General features: G+C 41.0%; 1 protein-coding gene across 1 annotated transcript in view; it reads left to right on the forward strand.

The window, feature by feature from the left end:
- The first annotated feature begins 1,878 nt into the window (after window positions 1–1,878).
- FAM169A (family with sequence similarity 169 member A) overlaps window positions 1,879–21,253 on the forward strand; it is a 39,409-nt gene continuing 20,034 nt past the window's right edge. Inside the window, exons 1-3 of the mRNA XM_062612437.1 lie at window positions 1,879–1,963; window positions 17,715–17,852; window positions 19,322–19,421. Coding sequence (XP_062468421.1) covers window positions 1,943–1,963; window positions 17,715–17,852; window positions 19,322–19,421 — 259 coding nt within the window. The 5' untranslated portion in view covers window positions 1,879–1,942. The remainder of the gene's footprint in view (window positions 1,964–17,714; window positions 17,853–19,321; window positions 19,422–21,253) is intronic.

Raw genomic sequence — 21,253 nt, forward strand, 5'->3', positions numbered from 1 at the left:
AGTTACATTATTTCAGACATGCATGTCATCATTATTAAGATCCTGAATCCCTGCTCCCCTGGATCTGGAGTGACAAACCTGCCTTTGGCAGAGAGCACTGAGAAGTCCATGTAATGACTGCTGTCCCCCTTGTGGGCAGTGACACCATTTTGTGCCAGCCTCCTCATTCCCACCAATATCACCACAGCTATATACCTAGTACTTTCCTGGCTCAGAGCAAAGGTTGATGTAGAGGCACATGGACAATAAGAGGGTGAATGATGACAGCCAACATGGCTTCACCAAGGGCAAGTCATACCTGAGAAATTTGGTGCCCTTCTATGATGAGGCTATGGCATGCATGGATAAGGGAAGAGTGACTGATGTCATCTGCCTGGATGTGCAAGGCGTTTGACACTATCCTGCACAACATCCTTGTCTCTAAATTGGAGAGGCATGGATTTGACAGATGGACCACCCAGTGGATAAGGAATTGGCTGGATGGTCGCACTCTTAAGAGTTGTGGTCAATGACCCAATGACCAAGTGGAGATCAGTGAGAAGTGGCGTTCCTCAGGGGTCAGTATTGGGATCGGTGCTGTTCAACATCTTTGTTAGTAACATGGACAGTGGGATCGAGTGCCCTCAGCAAGTTTGTGGACAACACTAAGCTGTGTGGTGTGGTCAACATCCTGGAGGGGAGGGATGGGATCCAGAGGGACCTTGACGTGCTTGAGAGGTGGGCCAGTGCAAACCTCCTGAAGTTCAACAAAGCCCAGTGCAAGGTCCTGCACATGGTTTGGGGAAATCCCAAGCACAAATGCAGGCTGGGCACAGACTGGGTTGAGAGCAGCCCTGAGGAGAAGGACTTGGGGGTACTGGTTGACAAAAAGCTCAACATGAGCTGGCAGTGTGCGCTCAGAGCCCAGAAAGCCAGTGTATGCTGGGCTGTGGCAAAAGGTGCGTGACCAGCAGCTCAAGGGAGTTGACCCTGCCCCTCTACTCTGCTCTCATGAGACCCCACCTGCAGTGCTGCATCCAGCTCTGAGGCACCCAACACAAAGGACATGTACATGCTCGAGTGAGTCCAGAGGAGGGCCAGGAAGATGATCAGAGACCTGGATCATGTCTGCTATGGAGACATGCTGAGAGAGCTGGGTTTGTTACACCTGGAGAAGGCACCGGGGAGACCTTAGAGCAGCTTCCAATACCTAAAGGGGCCTACAAGAAATGTGCAGAGGGACTTTATACAATGGCATGTAGGGATGGGATAACTGGTAATGTCTTTAAACTGAAAGAGGGGAGATAGCTATAAATTAGATGACAGAAAGTTCTTGACTGTGAGGGTGGTGATACACTCATAGAGGTTGCCCGGAGAAGCTGTGGCTGCCGCATCCCTCGCAGCGTTCAAGGACAGGTTGGACAGGCCTTTGCTCAACCTGGTCTCGGGGAAAGTTTCCCTGGCCATGGCAGAGGGGTTGAAACTGGATGATCTCTAAGGTCCTTTCTGACCCACAGCATTCCATGACGCTATGATATCCTGAAACTGGCACCAGGGCTGCTGCCGTGGTGAGCGATGGCAGCGCGGGCACCACTCTAGCTGCCACGGAGGGGAGCGATGGTGCAGGTACCCCACGTCAGCCGCCCGCAGTGCGCGATCGCGCAGCTACCGCACTCCTTGCCATGTCGGAGAGTGATATCACGGAGCTCCCGATAGCCGCCGTGGCGAGCGATGCAGAGCGAGCGGCGGCGAATCGAGGCACAGCGGCTAGAGTGCGTCAGCGGCGAGAGGCGGGGCGGCCGCCGCGAGATAAGATATCAGGCGCCGGCAGCCGAGCCGAGCTAAGCTGGAGCTGAGCTACTAAGCTGTGTGGTAGCTGCTAGGGAGCTCGGACGCCGCCTCGTTGTTGTCCTCCTTCTCTTCCATTCATTCTCGCCTGCTGCTCGCTGCCTGCCGCCGCGGTATGGCTGCCCGGCTGGCTGAGGTGAGCGGGGCACCGTGTGAGGGGTAACCTGGTGAGGCAGGCGGACGGAGTGACGGGGAGCCCAGCTGCAGCGGCCGGGGTCAGGGTGGCAGGCCCGGGCGGGCCCGGGGCGCGCTGCCCAGCAGGAGGCGGGTGGGCGGGCCGGGGTGCCTGCGGCGAGTGCAGAGCCGCGGGAGGGGGGAGGCAGGCGGGGGCGGCTCTGTCAAGCGGTGGTGCTGGGCAGGCTCCCGCGGCGAGGGGCTGCTTTGCTCGGCCTTCCCTCGGGCGGGCCCGCTACCCTTCGCGTGGCCTGGCCTCGCCTCGCCTCCCCGGGGTCCACCTGGGGTTAGAGTGGTATCAAGTTAGGTATGAGTTTTGGTCCAGACCACTCTGTGTTGCCTAGGGCCAGCCATTTTTTTGTGGGGGTATCTACTGTAGCTTTGTAATTTACGGGTTACAGCCACATACGTATGAAAAGATCCATATACATGCGTACACTTTTATGCATATCTATGGAAGTGATTTTGGCAATGCTACAGTACTCCCCTCCAAGATGGCTCTGTGCTTGCAAGTATGTGCAGATAAATGAGTACATGCACAGTGACACACACATACTCTTCTGTTTTCCTGTATGTGGTATGTGAGGTATTCTGAATTTTATTTTGAGGTGGGGTTGTTTCTTCCCTCTTAAAACAAGGGGAAACGCCATGTCTAAGATATCTGTTGACATAGCATTACTATCCTGCTTACAGAGTGTTAATTCCAGCCTGAGAAAGTGGGTTACTCTGTGAGCTAGAGCAAAAGATTTTACTAGCATCAATGGAAACCAAAATATACGATGTCGTTTATTTTATATACATATTAATGTACTTTTTAGAGGAAACCATTAAAGAGTGATCTTTAAGCTCCTCTGGGCTGTGGAGTTTTCAGTATTAATAGTGAGAAATTTGGAAAACTAGCCTGTGGTGTGAAGACAGTCTCCAGCTGATAGTAGTTTTCTTTTGTATGTGTGTGCAGGAGAAAGGAGGGAACTATTCTGCTTAAGTGCAGCTGCTTTTTTTTTGTGTGTGTGTTCGGCTGCACCACTGGTCATAGTCTGGGATATAACCCTCCAGATTTTAAGGGGAATAAGTATTGTGACAGCATGATCAGTATAGTAAAATCAGTGCTGCCTCATTGGAGGACCTATAAAAGATTGCTGTAGATGATTCATCACCGTCTCACTTCTCCTTCACACTCCTCTTGTACTGCATCTTCTCTCTGTTTTGTTAACTGCACTGGCACCTTTCTTGTTAAATTGACCTCTGATTGACTTAGATACTGAAGAACTTCTTATTCCTTGCCTTAATGATGGCTACCAAGAAAACATTTCTATTTCATAGAGGGGAAGGAAGCATTAGAGCAGAGAATGGTTTATCCTTTAAATGTTAAAATTCAGGTGATGTTAACCTCAATCATCTTCTCAATTTCGGTACTATTTTATGAACGAAAAGCTGCTGAGAGCTGTGTTATAGCAGATGGGTGTTGCTTACCCTTACCTTGAATCTTGCTTCACATCTGCTCTGTGACAAAACATGCCTTTCCTTACTCTTGTGGAAGATACATAATTAAAATGGGATTCTTCTGTACTTTTCCAATATACTCTCTCCAGTACTGTGTGATCAAGACACACAGTGCAAAGTCTTTCTGGAGTGTTTCATAACAAGCTTCTTTACAAAGAGGCATTACTCTGAGAATTTACTTGGAAAATACTTGTAATTTCTTCTGTATGCATATTTGGGTAAATAAAGTCTCTTCAATGTAATAATTAAAACCATGTCTTTTTGTGGGGGCTTTTTTTTTTTTTTAATTAGTATTGTGAAGATAACGCAACTCAGAATGGACTTTAAATTCTCCTTATTTACCTAAACATCCTATCTGTGCATTTTGCTTTAAATAGCTACCTATGTGTAACAGGGTAACAGGTAACTGCATACCTATTGCAGTGCAGAATCTTTGCCAGTGAAAGATGGAAATTCACTTCAGTGTTCAGGCTGACACTTACTGGTGCTTTTGTTTTCATGTTTAAATCTGAAAAGTGAAAATGTTTGATAAGAAATCACTGAAAGAAGAACATGGAAATTTGGGCTGTTAGAGAAACTCTTCGGAGTAGAAGAGCCTTGCTTACACTCTTAGCATTGTTATTAATCTCATCTCCTACCAATCAGTGAGTATCTAGTAGTAATCATTTAAAGGTGTTACCAATTATGATTCTAAACTTCAAATAAAAACATGACATTACAGCTGAAATAATGCATGCTTAGACTTATTTTCACATTGCTATTCCTGAAATATTTCTCTATTCAAGTTACTAGCTTCTCATTTCCTAAGCAGATAAATACCTTTCTCAGGACTTGCAAGGTTGTAACCTTGTCATTAAATTGTACCAGCTATATATTCTAGACAGCCATAATCATCCTTTGATTTGTGAAATGTAAAGTTTGGGGCAACAATGTTAGAGGTGCATGATTTCTTTGGAACTGCTTTCATCATTGAATGTCTCTTGAGTAATCATTTCATAGATTGTTTAGAAACAAAAAACCTTTTTCATACAGTAGAAACAGGTTCTGGAAAAAAAAAATTGGTCAAACAAAATTCACCCCTTCTCTCAAATGCTTGCTTTCTGCTGTTACAGCAGATTAAACAATCCTGAGTGGAAAAGCCTGTTTTCCCTCTATTGCATTGTTTTAAATAGGACTGAAATGGCACGTGCAGGGTCTTCTTAGATCTGCTCTGGCATTCCCGCATTTTATTTTTTTTTTGTCAGCTTCTGCTGAATTTAAAAAAAAAATAAAAAATTTGTACAATAGGATGTGACAGTGTGTATTTATATATATTTAGTTGGTGTTCTCCAGTGAGCCTCTGATTTCAAATAAATTTTTAAATACCTCTGTAAAATGTGTAAAAGAACCCTGTTCCAAAAGAGTGATGAGCTTTCAAATCTTCCCTAAAATTTCACTAGAATTAGTGAGAATAGTCAGGATTAATGTAACTTTGTTTTCAAAGTTAGCTGGAAAACTTATTAGTGTTTTAAATATATATGTGTATGTACTAAATGATTCTTTGGATTGAAAATCTAGGAAGATGTATTTGTCTGAATTGTGTACTGAACTGTGTGTTAGCTATTCAAAGTAACATTTTAGGCTTTTTTATTCCTTTTCAAATATTAGGTGTGCCTCTCTTGGTCTTATACTTCGTTTTGTTGTAAGGTAACATTTTATGAGCTTATTATAAACTGTAGAACAGGGGACCTGCGTATTTACAGTGCATTTAACCTTCTGCTCATGGTTATAAATTGTCTATAGGCCAGGATGAGTTGAATTCATTGTTACCCTTTCTTCTAGGCTTCATCAAAACAAGTAAGTTGGTTAGATAGGTTTCTTTAATTCTATGGATCATTGAAGAGAACAAATAATTGGAAAAGACATGGTCTCTGTCTAATCTTTAGCCCCTGAGGCAGTCCTGAAGATTGCACCCTGTTCAGAAGTTTTGAGTGTAGCAGTGGTTGTGAGCCGGCTGCTGCATCAGCCTTTCCCAAGCACTGAGTACTAATAAGCTTTGAATTGTATGGAATGTTGCATTAACCCTACCTGACTTTATACTTCTAATACACCAGCTATAAAAATAAGAAACATGTTCAGGTTAGCAAACGTATTGCTAAAAGACCAATCTTTTATTTAGCTATTCTGCAGGTAGCAAATCCTGCAATTGTAAAGGCTTTCTAGCTTGGATAATGTTTGTCACAGCTGTTGTAGAATTAGCCAACAATAGACATAACTTTGGGGAATTTGAATGATTTGCGAGTTGATAATGATATTGGGAATGTTAACAATAACAATGTAAATGTTATTACAGTGCAGCACAGACAACTTAAAAGGGTTTTAAAATGTTGGAGTATTTCTTTTGAAATCTTTGCAGCAGTGGGAGTTTGTTGTCAACCTTTACTCTGAAGCCGCAGAACGGAGTTAGAAGAAATGGGAGGAAACAAACTGATGCCTGCAACTGAGGCTTAAAGCTGAACACTAATTTAGGGCTAGTAGAACTAATTGGCAATGTTAATGCTGTTCCAGGTTTTTTTATACGGTAGTGTATGGTGATCTGTCCAGAGGTATGACTCGCTTATCTTTTTTTGCTAAACCCACTCCTAACAAGCAAGTAATGTCTGTTTTTCTGGAAGAGATTAGTTATTGAAGCTTTTAATGCACTTCTGGAAAAAAAATAATTAAGTACATCTGTAATAGGATATCTTAGGTACTTGGTGGTGTAGCTTAGAAGTCTGAAACTTGCGTATTATGTACATATTACAGTGAGAAGCAAGGGAGATGTGGTCCATTTACAGAAATGTGTAAGGTGGTTTTCAAAGGATGTCAAGATGGTTGATGATGGCTATAAGGACAGGATGACACCAGGGAGGTGTTTGTGTGTGAATTCCTTTCCACTACTAGACACATTCTTGTTAACATTCTCAGACATAGAACTTTAGACCTGTAGTAACATGTTTATTTATAGCTAGCGAATGCATGCTACCAAATGTTTGGGGCTTTCTCGTAATGCAACTGGGAAAGGTTGAACTAAACGAGCAGTGGCTGTATGCAGACAGCTGTGAGGAGCAATGAACCATCTGCAAGTACAAAACTGCTGAAGGCAAAGGCAAATGCAGAGCTGCTCAGGAATGTGCTCTCTCTACTAAGGATTTTGCTAAGTATTTGTTCTGACAGGAGTAAGTTTTGACAGTGGGGAAGGTGGTATGCTCTGAGCTGCTGCTTATGGTGTGATCCTGTTGGAAAGCTTAGAGAAGAGGGATGTAAGTCATCTGATGTCTAAACAGATTCTCGAGGGCTCTGAGCAATGAAATACTCTTTTGATGTTTTAGTCTTCCTTTCTTTTGCAAACAGGACTTCTACATAAACAAGAAATACCAGACCTTGATACTTGCTTTTTTCTTCTAGCTGGAATAGCCTACAAGATGCCAAACATTTTCTTAGCTTCTTGGGGGTCTTGATGTTAAGTTTGAATTTGTGGTTCTTAAATGCTTTGTTTTTTCAGAGGATGGAGTTTACTTCTAGTTTTGCAGTTTTAGTTCACCTGTGCTTTTTTTCTATCCTTCTGAAGATGGGATGAGGAAGGCAAATGTACTGCTGAGTCCAGTTGTGAGCTAGATTGGGGTAGTCTGTCTGTGTGGCCTTTGTAAAAGTAAGGAAGTAGCAGTGCTGTTTTGCGTAGACATACAGAAATGCTTACACCTACCCACTGTATTTGTGGGACTGGGATGGTAGCTTGAAATATCTCTTCACAAAGTGATCGGGCTCAGACTGACGCTCAGTAATGACTTCTTCATCATGTCTGTGGCCCAAGGATGGTGTCTGAAAGCTCTAATTACTTCATTTGAACAGTGTTTTTGATGTCTGTGGCATTCTTGTCATCTGAATTTTACCCTACCTTTCCCTTAAGAAATGTGACATAAAGGTCTTTGTGGTTACCTGTATACCTCGCTCCTCTGGTGTTCTTTGATCCCAGCCTGTGTTTGTAAGTCCACGAACTGCATTGCCTGGGAAGTTCATAATTTGGTTGTGCATTGTCAAGCCTTCAGCAGTGTGCAGGTGAAAGAAGCTGCTACTGTAGAACTCCTGATTGCAAATAGCAGGTAAAATTCAGAATTCATTTTTATTAAACATTATCATCTTCTGAAGATTATCTTAATATCTTCAAGATACAGGAGTTGGATCAGGAAGTTGGAGAAAGCTGCTTAGTCCCTTTTTGGAAAAAATGCAATTCTTAATCTACAATAAGATGTTCTTACTATAAAGAATTCTTTAAATTCTCACTGCTCCAAATACATTATACTTAATGTAGCACTGATTTCAGGATTCTGATCCTCAAGCTAGTGTAAATGGGGTGTAGGGCCATATAGTGAGATTCTGAAACTTCTCAGTTTTGTGTGCCTGCTGGTCTGCAAGCATTAGGGTTGATTGCCAGGCATCTATTTTTGCAGTCATCCTTATTTGTTTTCCCAGCTTCAGCTCTATGACTTCCTCCTGCTCCTGGGAAGATCCCGTGTTGGTTTCTATCCCTCTTTCTGCATTTTCATTTGAATCCCCCACAAAGCCAAGGCAACTGCTACTTTCTTAGTTATAGGTCTGCTGCTGCAAATGTTGTTTTTTTTTTTTAAAGGAAAAAACAGCTTGAATGCTACTTAACTCTTGAATTTCCTACAGCTTCTCTGCTGAAAGGTGTGATATCCACAGATTTCATGTGGCATAGTTGTAGCTCAGGCAACTGTTTTAGCAACTCCTTGGGTATGGAGGGTATGATTGCAAAATTTAATGATCTACTCACCATTTGTAACCATGGTCACCATCACATTTGAATGTGCATGTGGAAATTCCCGAAGCAGCCCTAAAGAGAGTTGCTGTTGTTTTGCTGATGAGCACTAACTCATTAGTCTGTGCTAATGTGTCACAATGGTCACAATGCCAGTCTCACTGTTTAGATAGTCCCCCATCTGTCTAACCATAGAAAAGCTTGCTTTATTGTTCTTATGTCTGACATTACTAGATCTTTTTGAGGTGGCCCTTCCAAACCGAAGGGATGACTTTAGAGGAAGGTACAAAGGTTTGAAAACTGAACCAGTTGCCAAGAAACATGAGTGCCAAGAGAGAGTAGGTGGTGGTCTGCTGATACCAAGTGGGAAATAAAGCTGCAGAAAATCAGAGAGGGGGCATCTCTTGTCACCTTGTTGAAGAGGTGGCTGGAGAAGCTGGAGGCAAACTTAGGGGTGCAGAGTTGTGGAAGATGAGCAGGGGCAAGAGCAGCATGGCTGGTTATGCCCTGAGTGGCCAGCTGGCCAGACACCTGAGGAGGGAGGCTGAGTGTGGACTACAAGTGCTGTGTGCAAAGAAGGCCTTTAAGATCTTTAAGAGCAGATGCTGTGGGTTATGAAGTGTAGGAGCAAAACTGGAGGGAACTGAGGATAGGGCTGAAGAACTGCAAACCAGCTGCTCTCAATGCTGAGGCATGGAAGGGAGAAAGAACAGTGAGCAGAGAGGAAAGGTGGGTTGTTGGGGTATCTGTGTGGGGTTTATCGGCGTTATTTTTCAAGAGTAAACAGTTCTGTCTTGTGTAATGAAGGGGAGATAGAAGAAACTGGGTATTAGAAGAGTGAGTGCTGAGCATAGGAGAGATCAGATACATGTCAAAGAGGCAGACTGAGGAAGAAGTAATCACAGTATTATATTTGTCTTTTAGATGTTAATTACTTTCAAGCACAACTGGAATGGATTTAATTTTGTGATATTGAATCTGAGAAGCTGAAAGAGAAGGCATGAATCCTTTAAGAAAAACTTTTTTTTTTCCTCCAGATTTATTAATTGTGGCTATTTTGGGTGGTCTCAAATACAAAATTTTAATTTAGTAAAGCTATAGTATGCTTTCCTTATAGGAAAGGCTTCTCATTAATTTCCCAAAACTCTCTGTTGGAGAAAGTGCTCTTCAAGAAACCAGATTATAATATCGTTAAAATGTGAGACTGTAGGAAAAATGTAAATACCATGTTAGTAGTTTGTATACCTAAGAACTTGGCCTTTAATTAAATAGGCTATCTAATCAAATACATAGTTAATCACTTGAGCAAAATGCTAGTTGTGGTACACAGGTGATGAATTGTGTATATGCTTAACAACCTCACCTACCTAAGATGGGTTGGAGTGTGAGGTTGCATAGTGTGTCTTTCTAATACTACTCTGTCACAGCCAGTTTTATAACTGGCTAGTTTTTTGTTCTGTTTTCATTAAAGGCATAGGTTTGTAGTTGTTAATAGAGATTGTTTTCTGCAAATCTAACTACCAGTTGATTAAAAGCACTCTTTAGTGTTTTTGCTAGTACTTGTATTAATAATGTGCAAATACTTTTTCTGTTTTTGTGTGGAGGATGTTTTCCTTTCCTGTTACATGTTTCATTCGACTGGAGATTGTTTGAACTCAGTACATAGACCTTTCTGCAATAATTGTTGCTGATCTCCACAGCAGTTATGTTTCATACTAGGACTGGGGAGTTTGGTCCTTTATGTAGATTTCATAATTGTGTTGTACAGCTAAAGTTAAATTAGGGTGGATAATTAATGAATGCAAAGGATTGATTATTTTTGTTTGTTTATTTGCATTCAAATTGGCAGCTTTGCTTTGCATCTCTGACAGAAAATCAAAGCTGCATAAGCTGATTCATGTAGATTACGGATAATGTGGTTGGCAGGTTAATCCAGAGCCCTTGGTGGATGTTTACAACGATTTTTTGGTCACTGGCCTGTGTTTCCTTAAGAACTTTCTATTTAGAATTTTATTAGGGTATGAGTAGATGTTATTTGGGATCCTATACTCCTTTTTTTTTTTCTTTCTTTTACAAAAAAAAACCAACTTTTTCCTTTTAGGAAAAAACCCTAAATTTATCTGAGTTGACAAGAACTTGTATTTAGGATGGATATGTCTATATTCTTTAAAAGTGTGAGCAAAAGCCAGACTGAAGGGAAATCTTATTTATGTGCCTTAGTGGTATGGTGTAGGTAATGGTTTGAAGACTAGTTAGGAGTATACAAAACCAAGCTTTTAATTAAAACCCAAGAAAATCTCCTTACTAAGTAGTTGTGAAAGAACAGTTAGAGTTGATCAAATAGTATATTATTGTAGCTTTCTCAAACCTTCAAGAAACATTAATATATACTCTATTATTTAGAAAAAATAACTTCCCTTTCATAAAATGCCTTTCTCTTCCTGCAGTAGACATACATCACATTGCAAATTAAAATGATTTTTTTTTAAGAATTGGGGATATTCATAAAACATAAAAGCTGTATTTTAGGCCACAGTAGTGGTTTAAATATGTAATTATGGGGCAGGTTTTCTCTATGTATTTCAAATTAAAAACCTCATAATAAGTCAGATGGTACTTTTATATGTATTTTAGAATAGGTTTAAAATCTGTTAATTTCTATACTGGAGAAGGATGAACAACCTTTTTACTTATTTAAATGTTTCAGATTATATTTGGATACAAACAAGATAAAACAACATTTAAAAACAACCCCTCCCAATTTAATGTATTTGTGAATAAAGAAGAAATAAAAGCAATGAAAATGTTTTGCATATAGGACAGCTGGTAGTCTAAGCAAAGAAACATTTACGTAATCTGCTGTTAATAGAATTACTGCTAGTAGATTTTAACAATTTTAGAAGTAGCAGATGTGATGCCTTTCTTGTAGTTGAGAAGACTGAAAATACTATTTCTAAATTTTTTAAATTTCTTTTTTCTTCCAGCTTTTATGTAGTTTCACAGTAAACCAGCAACTGCACATTGCAAGATGGTAAACTAATGTAAAAAAAAAAGGAAATTATGTTCCTGCAGCTCTGATTGAGAAGCTGGTATGGTGCATCATTAGATCTGTTCTGGAGCATGGTTTGGCACTTCTGCAGTCCTGGCTTTATTTTCTCTGGAACATCAGCAGCTAGTGTGTATATGGGGTATATATTTAATTCATGTGATTGTCTCATGATGTTACCCCAGATGTACCTTATGGCTAGTATGGGAGATCATGGTAGGATTATATTTTTAAAATAGAACTTGGTTCAAGGTCCATGATGAATAATAAATACCTGACAATCATTTAGGAGTTCTGTGAGCTGACATACTGCAGGCTGGGGCTGGATTGGTTGTCCTGGTTTAGCGGAAGAGTTCTGAAGATCATAGTTGAACAGCTCAGTGTCTGGTCTCTAAACTTCAAATTATAGTAAGAAAAAATAAAAAAGCCCAAACAAAAGCACAAAACAAACCCTGCACAAAAAAACCCTGCTCAAAACCACCCAACAAAAACCCAAACAAAACCCCTAGCCAAACAAAAACCAAAACAAACTAACCAACTAAAATTAAAAAAAAACCAAACAAACCTCAAACCCTGACTAATTAAATTACTACTATTTATTGTTAAACACAATCTGAAGATTGCTCACCTGCTTTAGTTTTGCACATATTTGTTATGCCAGACATGTTTATCCGTCCCAGTTATTTTAGGTTGAAAAGTCCTTGGTGGATTGGTTGTGATTCCTTTTTTTAAAAGGAAAATTATCAACACAGTGAGGTTGTGCTGTGTAAGTCTTCATCTGTTCCAGTACTGGACAAGGTTTGATACAACTTGTGTTTAAGTATCTCAATCTCTGTGAAGTATTTTTCATACTGGTGTCTCTGGAATAATTATTAGTGTTTTGTAGATGAGGAGTTTGGGCAGATCAGTCATATGACATCTGTGCTAGAGCTGGGAGTTCATCTTGATTGCTCTAAATCCTTGGCTGACAGCTTAGACTTCAGTTCCCTTAAGATAAAGGCACCTAGAAGGAGTTTTAAAATGTATTTAAGCCCTCTGAAATGGTGTAAGAAACAACATAGCTTTGGCTTCTTTTCTTTCTGCTATTTCATGGCACTCAGTGTTGCGGGTCTGCAAGGGGATGAAGAGATCTCTTGATTCCTCCTGAAATCCAAGTGTGGGCTGGAAGCTGCATGTATTGTGCATCTCTCCTTCACAGTATCACAGTATGCTAGAGATTGGAAGGGACCTCGAAAGATCATCTAGTCCAATCCCCCTGCCGGAGCAGGAACACCTAGATAATGTTACACAGGAATGTGTCCAGGCGGGTTTTGAATGTCTCCAGGGAAGGAGACTCCACAACCTCCCTGGGCAGCCTGTTCCAGTGTTCCGTCACCCTCACTGAGAAGAAGTTTCTTCTCAAGTTTAAGTGGAACCTCTTGTGTTCCAGTTTGTACCCATTACCCCTTGTCCTATCATTGTTTGCCACTGAGTAGAGCCTGGCTCCATCCTCCAGTCCTTCATGCACTTCTAAGATGAAATAGAGGTTGCAGCTATAATTTGTAATTAAATCAATTTTCAACATTGCACACTTACTCTACGTTTAATTGTTTTGGTTTTTTTTTAACCTTAATATGCTTATGGTAATAAAGACTTCATGAATAAGGAGCTACCTCAGTTGCACAGGAACGTGTTCACTCATCCTGTTAAATGTGGGGTTTGTTGGTGTTCCTTGAATTGATGTCTGTTACCCTCTGGTGCTGCAGGTGTTCCTAAAAAAGATGTGCCATTTTTTGCATAATAGTTTGCACAATGCTGGCAAGGGGGAAAGTCATATGATTCCTCATTAAAGCAAATGTTGCATATGTGAGTTTAATACATACAATCTTTAAGACTACTATGTGAAATGATACAGTTATGAAGAGTGTAAGATTTATTTTCTTTCACTTGAAACATGAAAAACATAATTTTCCTCATTTAATAAAATAGATTTTACTCCCCCTTTTCAAACACACGTCAATGCCTTCTGTAGAAACAGTCATGATGACTTTGGTTGCTTAAGGCTACATCACATGCACTCGGTCAACCTGACCGTCCTAACCAATTGGAGTGGTACCTCATGAACAGAGCAGAAAATCCCAGGGTGTGACAAGGATTTGACCTGACAGTTTTACAGTTGTGCAATGCATGGAGGCTTAGAGCAACAAGAAGGAGGCATGAGTAACTGTGGCAGAGACTTGTGTTGTTCTTGAAGAGACAATGCTCTTGTCAAGAAAAATTGAAAACCTGTATTCTCATTTTCTTCTTTTCCTCTCCTGCATTATATGACACTGGCTGGATGTGGGGCCATCTGTATTTCTGTCCTGGGTTCAGCAGTAGCAGTCATGTTTCTCCTTCTTGGTAGCTGGTGCAGTGCAGTGTTTTGACTTTTGGCTTGGCAACAGAGCTGATAACAAGGATGTTTTGGTTTGGCCAAGGACCTTGTGAGCCTCATGCTCTGCCAGGGAGGAGGGGAAGCCAGGAGGAAGCAGACAGGACACCTGACCCAAACTGACCAAAGAGGTATTCCATACCACAGCACGTCATGCCCAGGAGGTAACTGCGAGTTACCCAGAAGGGCTGGGAGACTGCAGGGTTGGAGGAGGTATCGGTCGGAGCTTGGTCGAGCTGGGGGGGGCGAGTTATCAGTCGGTTGGTGGTGAAGTGTTGTATTCTTTTCCCTTGTTATTTCCTTTATCATTGTTATTATTGGTGGTAGCAGTAGTGATTTGTGTTATACCTTAGTTACTAAACTGTTCTTATCTCAACCTGTGGGAGTTGAATTCTTTTCGATTCTCCTCTCCATCCCTCTGGGAGTAGGGGGAGGGAAAGAAGGAGGGAAGTGAGTGAACGAGTTACCTGACTGGGTTTAAACCACGACAATTTTTTACTTTAAAGACGCTGGCAAAACAGTTGTGGTTTTGTGAGGAAAATGTATTAATTCATTGCTATTGAAAGCCATTTGGTTTGTCTTTGGTAGGTTACTTTGCCTTTCAAAATGATGATTGCATTTTGGACTGTTGAATTACTTCCTTAATGCTTGGCTGTAGATTGGCATGTAACAGTCTCTTTTCATCACCTGTTTAATGCTTTTAATGTAACTTGATAACTTTGTGTATAGTTCCTAATTTCTTCAGGGATCTAATGAGATTACATGTGAAGTATTTCTGATCTTATCAACACTCAGATAAATTGTGTCACACAAGTGTTTGAGAGCTTGTGGTTTTACATACTTGGTCACTAGTCTGCTGCATGGTACAAATTAAGATATTAGCAGGGATGCCGAGTAGACTTTTTTGGTTCAGTCTTGATCTGTATTGGTTTTTGGGATGGTTTGTTGTTTTTTTTTTTCCTATGTAAACCATTCTCTGTAAGTGCTGTAAGATGAAAAGTCAAAAGTAAGTAACAGAAGTGAGTTGGGAGTGGATAAAATCAAAGTATGCTATATGAAAGTGTTGAGTAACTCAAACAGCTAAACAGAAAGGAGGTCTTTGATTTTGAGGGTAATTCAAAGAATTTCTTAATTAGCAGAATAGACATTTTTGTGTTCAGGTGTTCTGTTTCGCTTATAAAGCGAAGATAAGGTTGACGCTTTTATTTTTGTAGCGGTGCAGTAGATGGAATTCGGATGATCTGCTGAACTTTTGTGTGTTTTCTGCTCCAGTTCTACATTATTTTATTAAAAAAATGTCAGGAATTATTACCTAGGCTTCTAGTTATAGCTTGTGGCTTGTTTGTCATGTAGTAACAAAAGCTCAGCTCAATTTGCCTGTTATTTTCAGTTTTCGAAGTGCTTAGGAATTTCTTTAGTAGTGGAGGGGTTTTTCCCCCTTCTGCCAGCAAACAGAAAATAAAACTTAATGTTTTTCATGTGTCTGTATTCCATTATTCCAGAATTTACCTGGCCTGTTGCAGCTAAATGGATGCTAAAGCCTCACCTTCTTGTAGAAGCAGTGACATGTAGTATCACACTTTACCTCTTACTATGCCTCTTGCAATATACTTTTATCAGGCTAGTCCATTTACATCTACTACAGTGTTGCTGTTGTGTTTCAGAACTGTAAATGGGTGGATAAACCCTATCTGCTCAAGGTAAGTAGGCCAGCATTGGATGAATTTCTTCCTGGCAGCAGCTCCTCTTGCTGCTGTGCATTGTTGCTGGATTTGAAGACATACATGCTTCACCTTTGGCTCCTGAAGTCCTTTTGCTTGCAAGCTGTAGGAGCAAATGGAGCTGGCTGGTATCAGGTGTCTGTTGCCTGCTTCTGCCCTGTTAGCAAGGGCAGCATCTAGAAGGTGAGAAGAAACAGGTGGAACATTAAGAGATGCTGTTAAGTATATCTGAAAGAGATGAGCAATAACAGAAGGAATGTGAGAGACTGGAGGGGAAGGCAAGAGGAAATCGAAATAGTGTAAGGGGGAGGAATGAGCTGAATTCAAAAGGCTGTGTGGAATGTGTGTCTGATAAAAGGAAGGAATGAGCTGAATTTGAGAAGAAATGGCTGCGGGGAATGTGTGTATGTCTAAATAACATTCACAGAAAGCAGTAGTGTCTTCATCAGCAAAAGCAATGAAAGTAGCGGTTGTAAATTTCAGTGAAGTCATGTCGAAGTTTTTATATTTTAACAGAAAAAAAGCCCCACTTCTGTAGAAGGAGCTTGCTCAGCTGTTCAAGTACCTTAATAGTAATACATTATTGCTGTCAAAACAATTTTTAAATGCAGACTTTTTAACTGTTACTGAGTTAGTCAAAATAAAAAGTTCCTTTGCATTTGATTTACCTGTGTCAGTAGAACACTGGTGTATTAAAGGGGGGGACTGGATATAAAGGAAAAAAAATCCTAAACATTGGAAAATAATATTTAAAATTAAAAAAAAAAAAAGACTCTGTAGGGGAAACTAGGAACCATAGATTCCCTGTGAAAAGCTTTGCCATTATGAGAGTTGGGTGATACTCTGCTCTTGTGAGACCTCACCTGGAGTATTGTGTACAGTTCTGGTGTCCTCAACATAAAAAGGACATGGAACTGTTGGAACAAGTCCAGAGAAGGGCCACGAGGATGATCAGGGGACTGGAGCACCTCCCGGATGAAGACAGGCTGAGAAAGTTGGGGCTGTTCAGCCTGGAGAAGAGAAGGCTGCGTGGAGACCTCATAGTATCTGAAGGGGGCCTATAGGGATGCTGGAGAGGGACTCTTCATTAGAGACTGTAGTGACAGGACAAGGGGTAACGGGTTAAAACTTAAATAGGGGAAGTTTAGGTTGGATATAAGAAGGAAATTCTTTCCTGTTAGGGTGGTGAGGCACTGGAATGGGTTGCCCAGGGAGGTTGTGAATGCTCCATCCCTGGCAGTGTTCAAGGCCAGGTTGGACGAGGCCTTGGGTGATATGACTTAGCGTAAGGTGTCCCTGCCCATGGCAGGTGGGTTGGAACTAGATGATCTTAAGGTCCTTTCCAGCCCTAACGATTCTATGGTTCTATGTGTTCCTGGGAGCTGAGACGGATAAAGAGATTGCTGTGTTCCTCCAGAACATGGTCTTGTGGTACTTTATGCTTGTAGTTTGAAAGAAGCTGAGGGGTCTGTTTTGTGTATGGTTTTATAGACCTGGAAGAGCCTTAGCTGAAGAGCACACAGTGGATTCCAGGAGCTCTTGTTCATCTTAATTTTTATACCTCTTTGACAATGAAAATTTGAATCTAAGAGCTTTCAAATGAGCTGTTGCCACTAGGGTTGATCTTCAGTGCTTTAATTTGTCCTCTCACCTCCTCGAAGTGTCTATTTAGTCTATTGTGGTCTCTCTTTTTAACAAGCTTGTATAATCTTTTTCATAGTTGACATGCTTTTTGAAACAAACAGCTGGTAGGCACACTGGCCAGTCCTTGAGAAAAGTTTGAACATTGCTGTGGCTTCTTCGGAGATGGATTTAAATGCAGTCTCCAAAATAAATCAACTTCTTTTTTGTGACGTTTCACGCTGTTTATTTGACTGGACACTTATTGCCTAATATCAGCTGGGAGGGAGATAACTTGGCCTGCCACCTCAAGAGAGGATGTGATCTACTGTAGGTGTTCTGCAAACAGGGATTTGTATGTTGGAAGGCTGTCATGTTAGGGTCTAGGGGGAATCTATGGACTAAACCATTCTTTTCTGCTTATAAAAACAGGCTGGGTTCAGGGTTTTGTTTTGCTTTACAGACAGGGTATTAATCCTAATATAATGCTTGGAGTGTTTCTCCTTTCTGGTTTGGATATAAAGGGCTCTAGAAATTAGTAGAGGGGAATATGTGATAAAATGTGCATCATATCTCTCAAATTACCTACAGTAATAATCTTGTTTATTTCTCAAGAGGGTGTCATTCCCTGTGGATATATTGGTTAACTCTAGTCATGAAGACTTGAAGAACTCAGCAGACAAGTACTTGTCTAACCTGCGGTCTGCAAGTCCATACTGTCCTGAATTCTTGTCGCTGCCAGCCCACGGCAAAGTAAGAACCAGCCAATACCTTGCTCCCAGTTTTCTTGATATACCTGTAGATTTAAAAGATTTAAAATACCCAGTTCACAGCTATTGACTGACATAATTATTTTAGCAAAGCTTTTGTATTTTACAAATTCCTGTTTATTTTAAGCTATACCTTTTTTCATTCTGTAATTGGACTTAAATCTGGGCATTTAATCTGACACATTGTATCAGTGACTATTCGCTGCTTCTAGGCAATGGATCTCTGTGCATTAAGAAAAAAAAAAAAAAAACAAAAAACCCAACAAAAACCAACACTATCACCACCAGAAAAAGCCCAAAACCTTTTCAACTAATGATTCATTCTTTCCTAAAAGTCACAAAAATCTATTGTGAACTAATGAGTTCATGAGTTACTGAAGCTAACTGGCTGTTTTTGTGTATCAGTCCTTTGTGTTCTTCATGGTTGAGTTCAGTTCTTGATCAGCAAGTTTCACTAATTTCAGAAATGATTCTTTTCTTTTCATGTGAAATATTCTGTGACACTTTTTATCACTTGTGTGGTGAGTTGGTCAGTGCTGGTTTTGTCTTAATGAGCATTTCTATTAGAACTAGTACACTAGAATGGTGTATAGCATTAATGAGAAGTAACCTGAGAGGATTCTCTGTGGGAAAAGAGGGTCACTGCTGCAGATTCTGTGGCAGACACAGAGTCTTGAGTCCTTTCCTGCATTTCTGCAGGTGCTGTATGCCTAAATACTTATTATTGACATCCTAGTTTGTGGCATAGCATATCATAACCTTCTTAAACTGGGTAAGCAAGTTTATTTACCACACCGTCAATGTCTCTCTAGTCTTTATGCAGTAATTATATGTAGAAAAACATGTGAATTTAAATATCAGAATGCATTTCCACAAAGAAACTCCTGAAAGATGGATTGATTTGACCCTTCTCATGTTGTTCTTGAGGGGAAATCAAGCAGACAACTTTGGAATTTCTAAAATGTGTGCAGTTTAAGGGAAGAAGACCCTTTTGAATCCAGCCTTCCCACCGTAGCACATTAGGGGTAGTATTAACAAACAGTAGTTTTGCTGTGGCAGTTTGTTTCTGTGTTTGGCTGCCTTCTTCATTCTCCTGTTGGCTTCGACAGCTTGCATAGCTGGGACAGTTGAAGTGGAGATACTGCTGGCTTTTTGTACAACTTATTTCGGTTGTGCACATAAATGCAAACTGCTGACAGCAGAGAGCTGTAACAGTATAAATTGCTGTAGCTAACTGCAAGAGCTTGAGAGCCAGAGATCTTTATAATTTAGTCTGTCTTTAGGAAGAAATGTCTAAAGTGAGGCATGCAGGAATGCATGTCATTTACAGTTAACTTGTTAAGCAGTCTGGTTTTAACATTTGTCATGCTTATCCTGCTAAACAATCTGTGTGTGTTTTACTAATGTTGTTTTAGCAAGAGTCTATTGAAGTGTTGTATGCTTTTGTTTCAGGTTCCTATTAAGTTGTCAACTGTGGGCTTTGTTCCTCTTTATGGTGAAGAGCAGACACACAAAGTTCTTGCTTTGTTTTCACCAGGGGACTCAATCACAGGTTTCATTTTAAGATTTTAATCTGTGTTGCTGTTTATTTTTCTGTGACAGATAACCAAGTCCTTGTTCATTCCATGCTAGTGTAGTTCATAACTTTGCCGCTGTTGCATATGGTGTTCACTGTGTTCTTGTTCCCATACTATTATTTTTGCTGTGGATTTATATACACAAGTGATAGAACTTTGTATGCTAATGAGAGTAGAGGTGGACCCATTGAATTCAGAAGGTATGTAGCAAAATAGCATGGTGCTTGTCTGAATTCTAGTACAATGTGTATCTCTTGGTGTTTTTGTGTACATCTCATGTCTCCAAAAGGAATTTATTAAGCACTCATAGAATCTGTTAATTCTCTCATAAATTTAGAGGCACTTTATTAGCAGTTATTGGTCAGCATGAAGTATAAAATTGTCTTTAGCATTAGGCCATAACATAGCTTTAGCTAAGGGGGTCTGCTGCAGGCCATCTGATCAGGAAGACTGAGTGGATGAGGCCCTCTAGACAGATAGCCTCATGTTCACAAGCCCTGGTCCTCATGAGGGACTTCAACCACCCTGACATTCTGCTGGAGGGTCAAAACAGCAGGGCATAAGCAGTCCAGGACGTTCCTGAAACATGTTGACAATAATTTCTTTCTACAAGAACCAGTGAGGAGACAGGCTATGCTGGGTCTCGCCCTCACCAACAGGGAGGGGCTGGTGGAGAATGTGAAGGTCAACTGCAGCCTTGGCTGCAATGACCATGAAATGCTGGAGTTTGAGATCCTTAGGGTGGTGAGGAGTGTGCACAGCAAGCTCACTACCGTGAACTTCAGGAGAGCAGCCTTTGGCCTCTTCAGGGATCTGCTTGGTGGAGTGCCATGGGGTAAAGCCCAGGAGGGAAGAGGAGCCCAAGCAAGGATCACCTCTTCCAGACTCCGGAGCAGTGCATCCCAACAGAGAGAAAGTCTGGCAGAAACATGAGGAGGCTTGTGTGGATGAACAAGGAGCTCCTGAACAAACTCCAGTGTAAAAAGTAGGCCTACAGATAGTAGAAGCAAGGGCAGTTAGCCTGGGAGGAATAAAGAGAAATAGCCAGGGATTAGGTTAGGAAAGCTAAAGACCTGGTAGAATTAAATCTGACCAAGGACATCAATCAAGAGGCAACAAGAAAAATTTCTATAGGTACACTGTGGATAAAAGGAAGGAAAATTTTGGGGAAAAATTCCTTCACTTCGGAAAAATTTCTTCCTGGGAGAGTTATCAGGTATTGGAATAGGCTTCCCAGGGAAGTGATGGAATGCTTGTCCCTGGAAGTGTTCAAAAACTGTGTACATGAGGCCCTCAATGATATGGTTTAGTGGTGGTCTAGACAATCCTGGGGTAATGGTTGAACTTGATGATCTTAAAGGTATTTTCCAAACTAGTTGGTTCGGTGAAAAAGGAAAATGCGGGCCCTCTCTGGAAGGAAATGGGAGACCTGGTTACCTGAAATGTGGAGAAGGTTGAAGTACTCAGTAAAGTTTTTGCCTCGGTGTGCCAGTCTTTGCTGGCACACTGCCCATGTTGCAGAAAGCAAAGGCAGGGACTGGGAGAATGAAGAACTGCCTGCTGTAGGAGAAGATCAGGTTCAAGATGATTTAAAGAACCTGAAAGTGCACAAGTCTGTGGGACCTGATGAGATGCATCTGCAGGTCCTGAGGGAACTGGGAGCTGAAGTTGCCAGAACATTGTCATGTTTGAGAAACTGTGGCAGTCTGGTGAAGTTTCTGCTGACTGGAAAAGGGGAAATATAACCCTGCATCTTTAAAAAGGGAAAAAAGGGATACCCAGGGAACTGTCGACGGTTCAGTCTCAT

This window comes from Pezoporus occidentalis, unplaced genomic scaffold, assembly GCF_034315485.1.
Source record: "Pezoporus occidentalis ecotype Australia unplaced genomic scaffold, CSIRO_AGI_Poc_V1 ctg16, whole genome shotgun sequence".
Taxonomy (NCBI): Eukaryota; Metazoa; Chordata; class Aves; order Psittaciformes; family Psittacidae; genus Pezoporus; species Pezoporus occidentalis.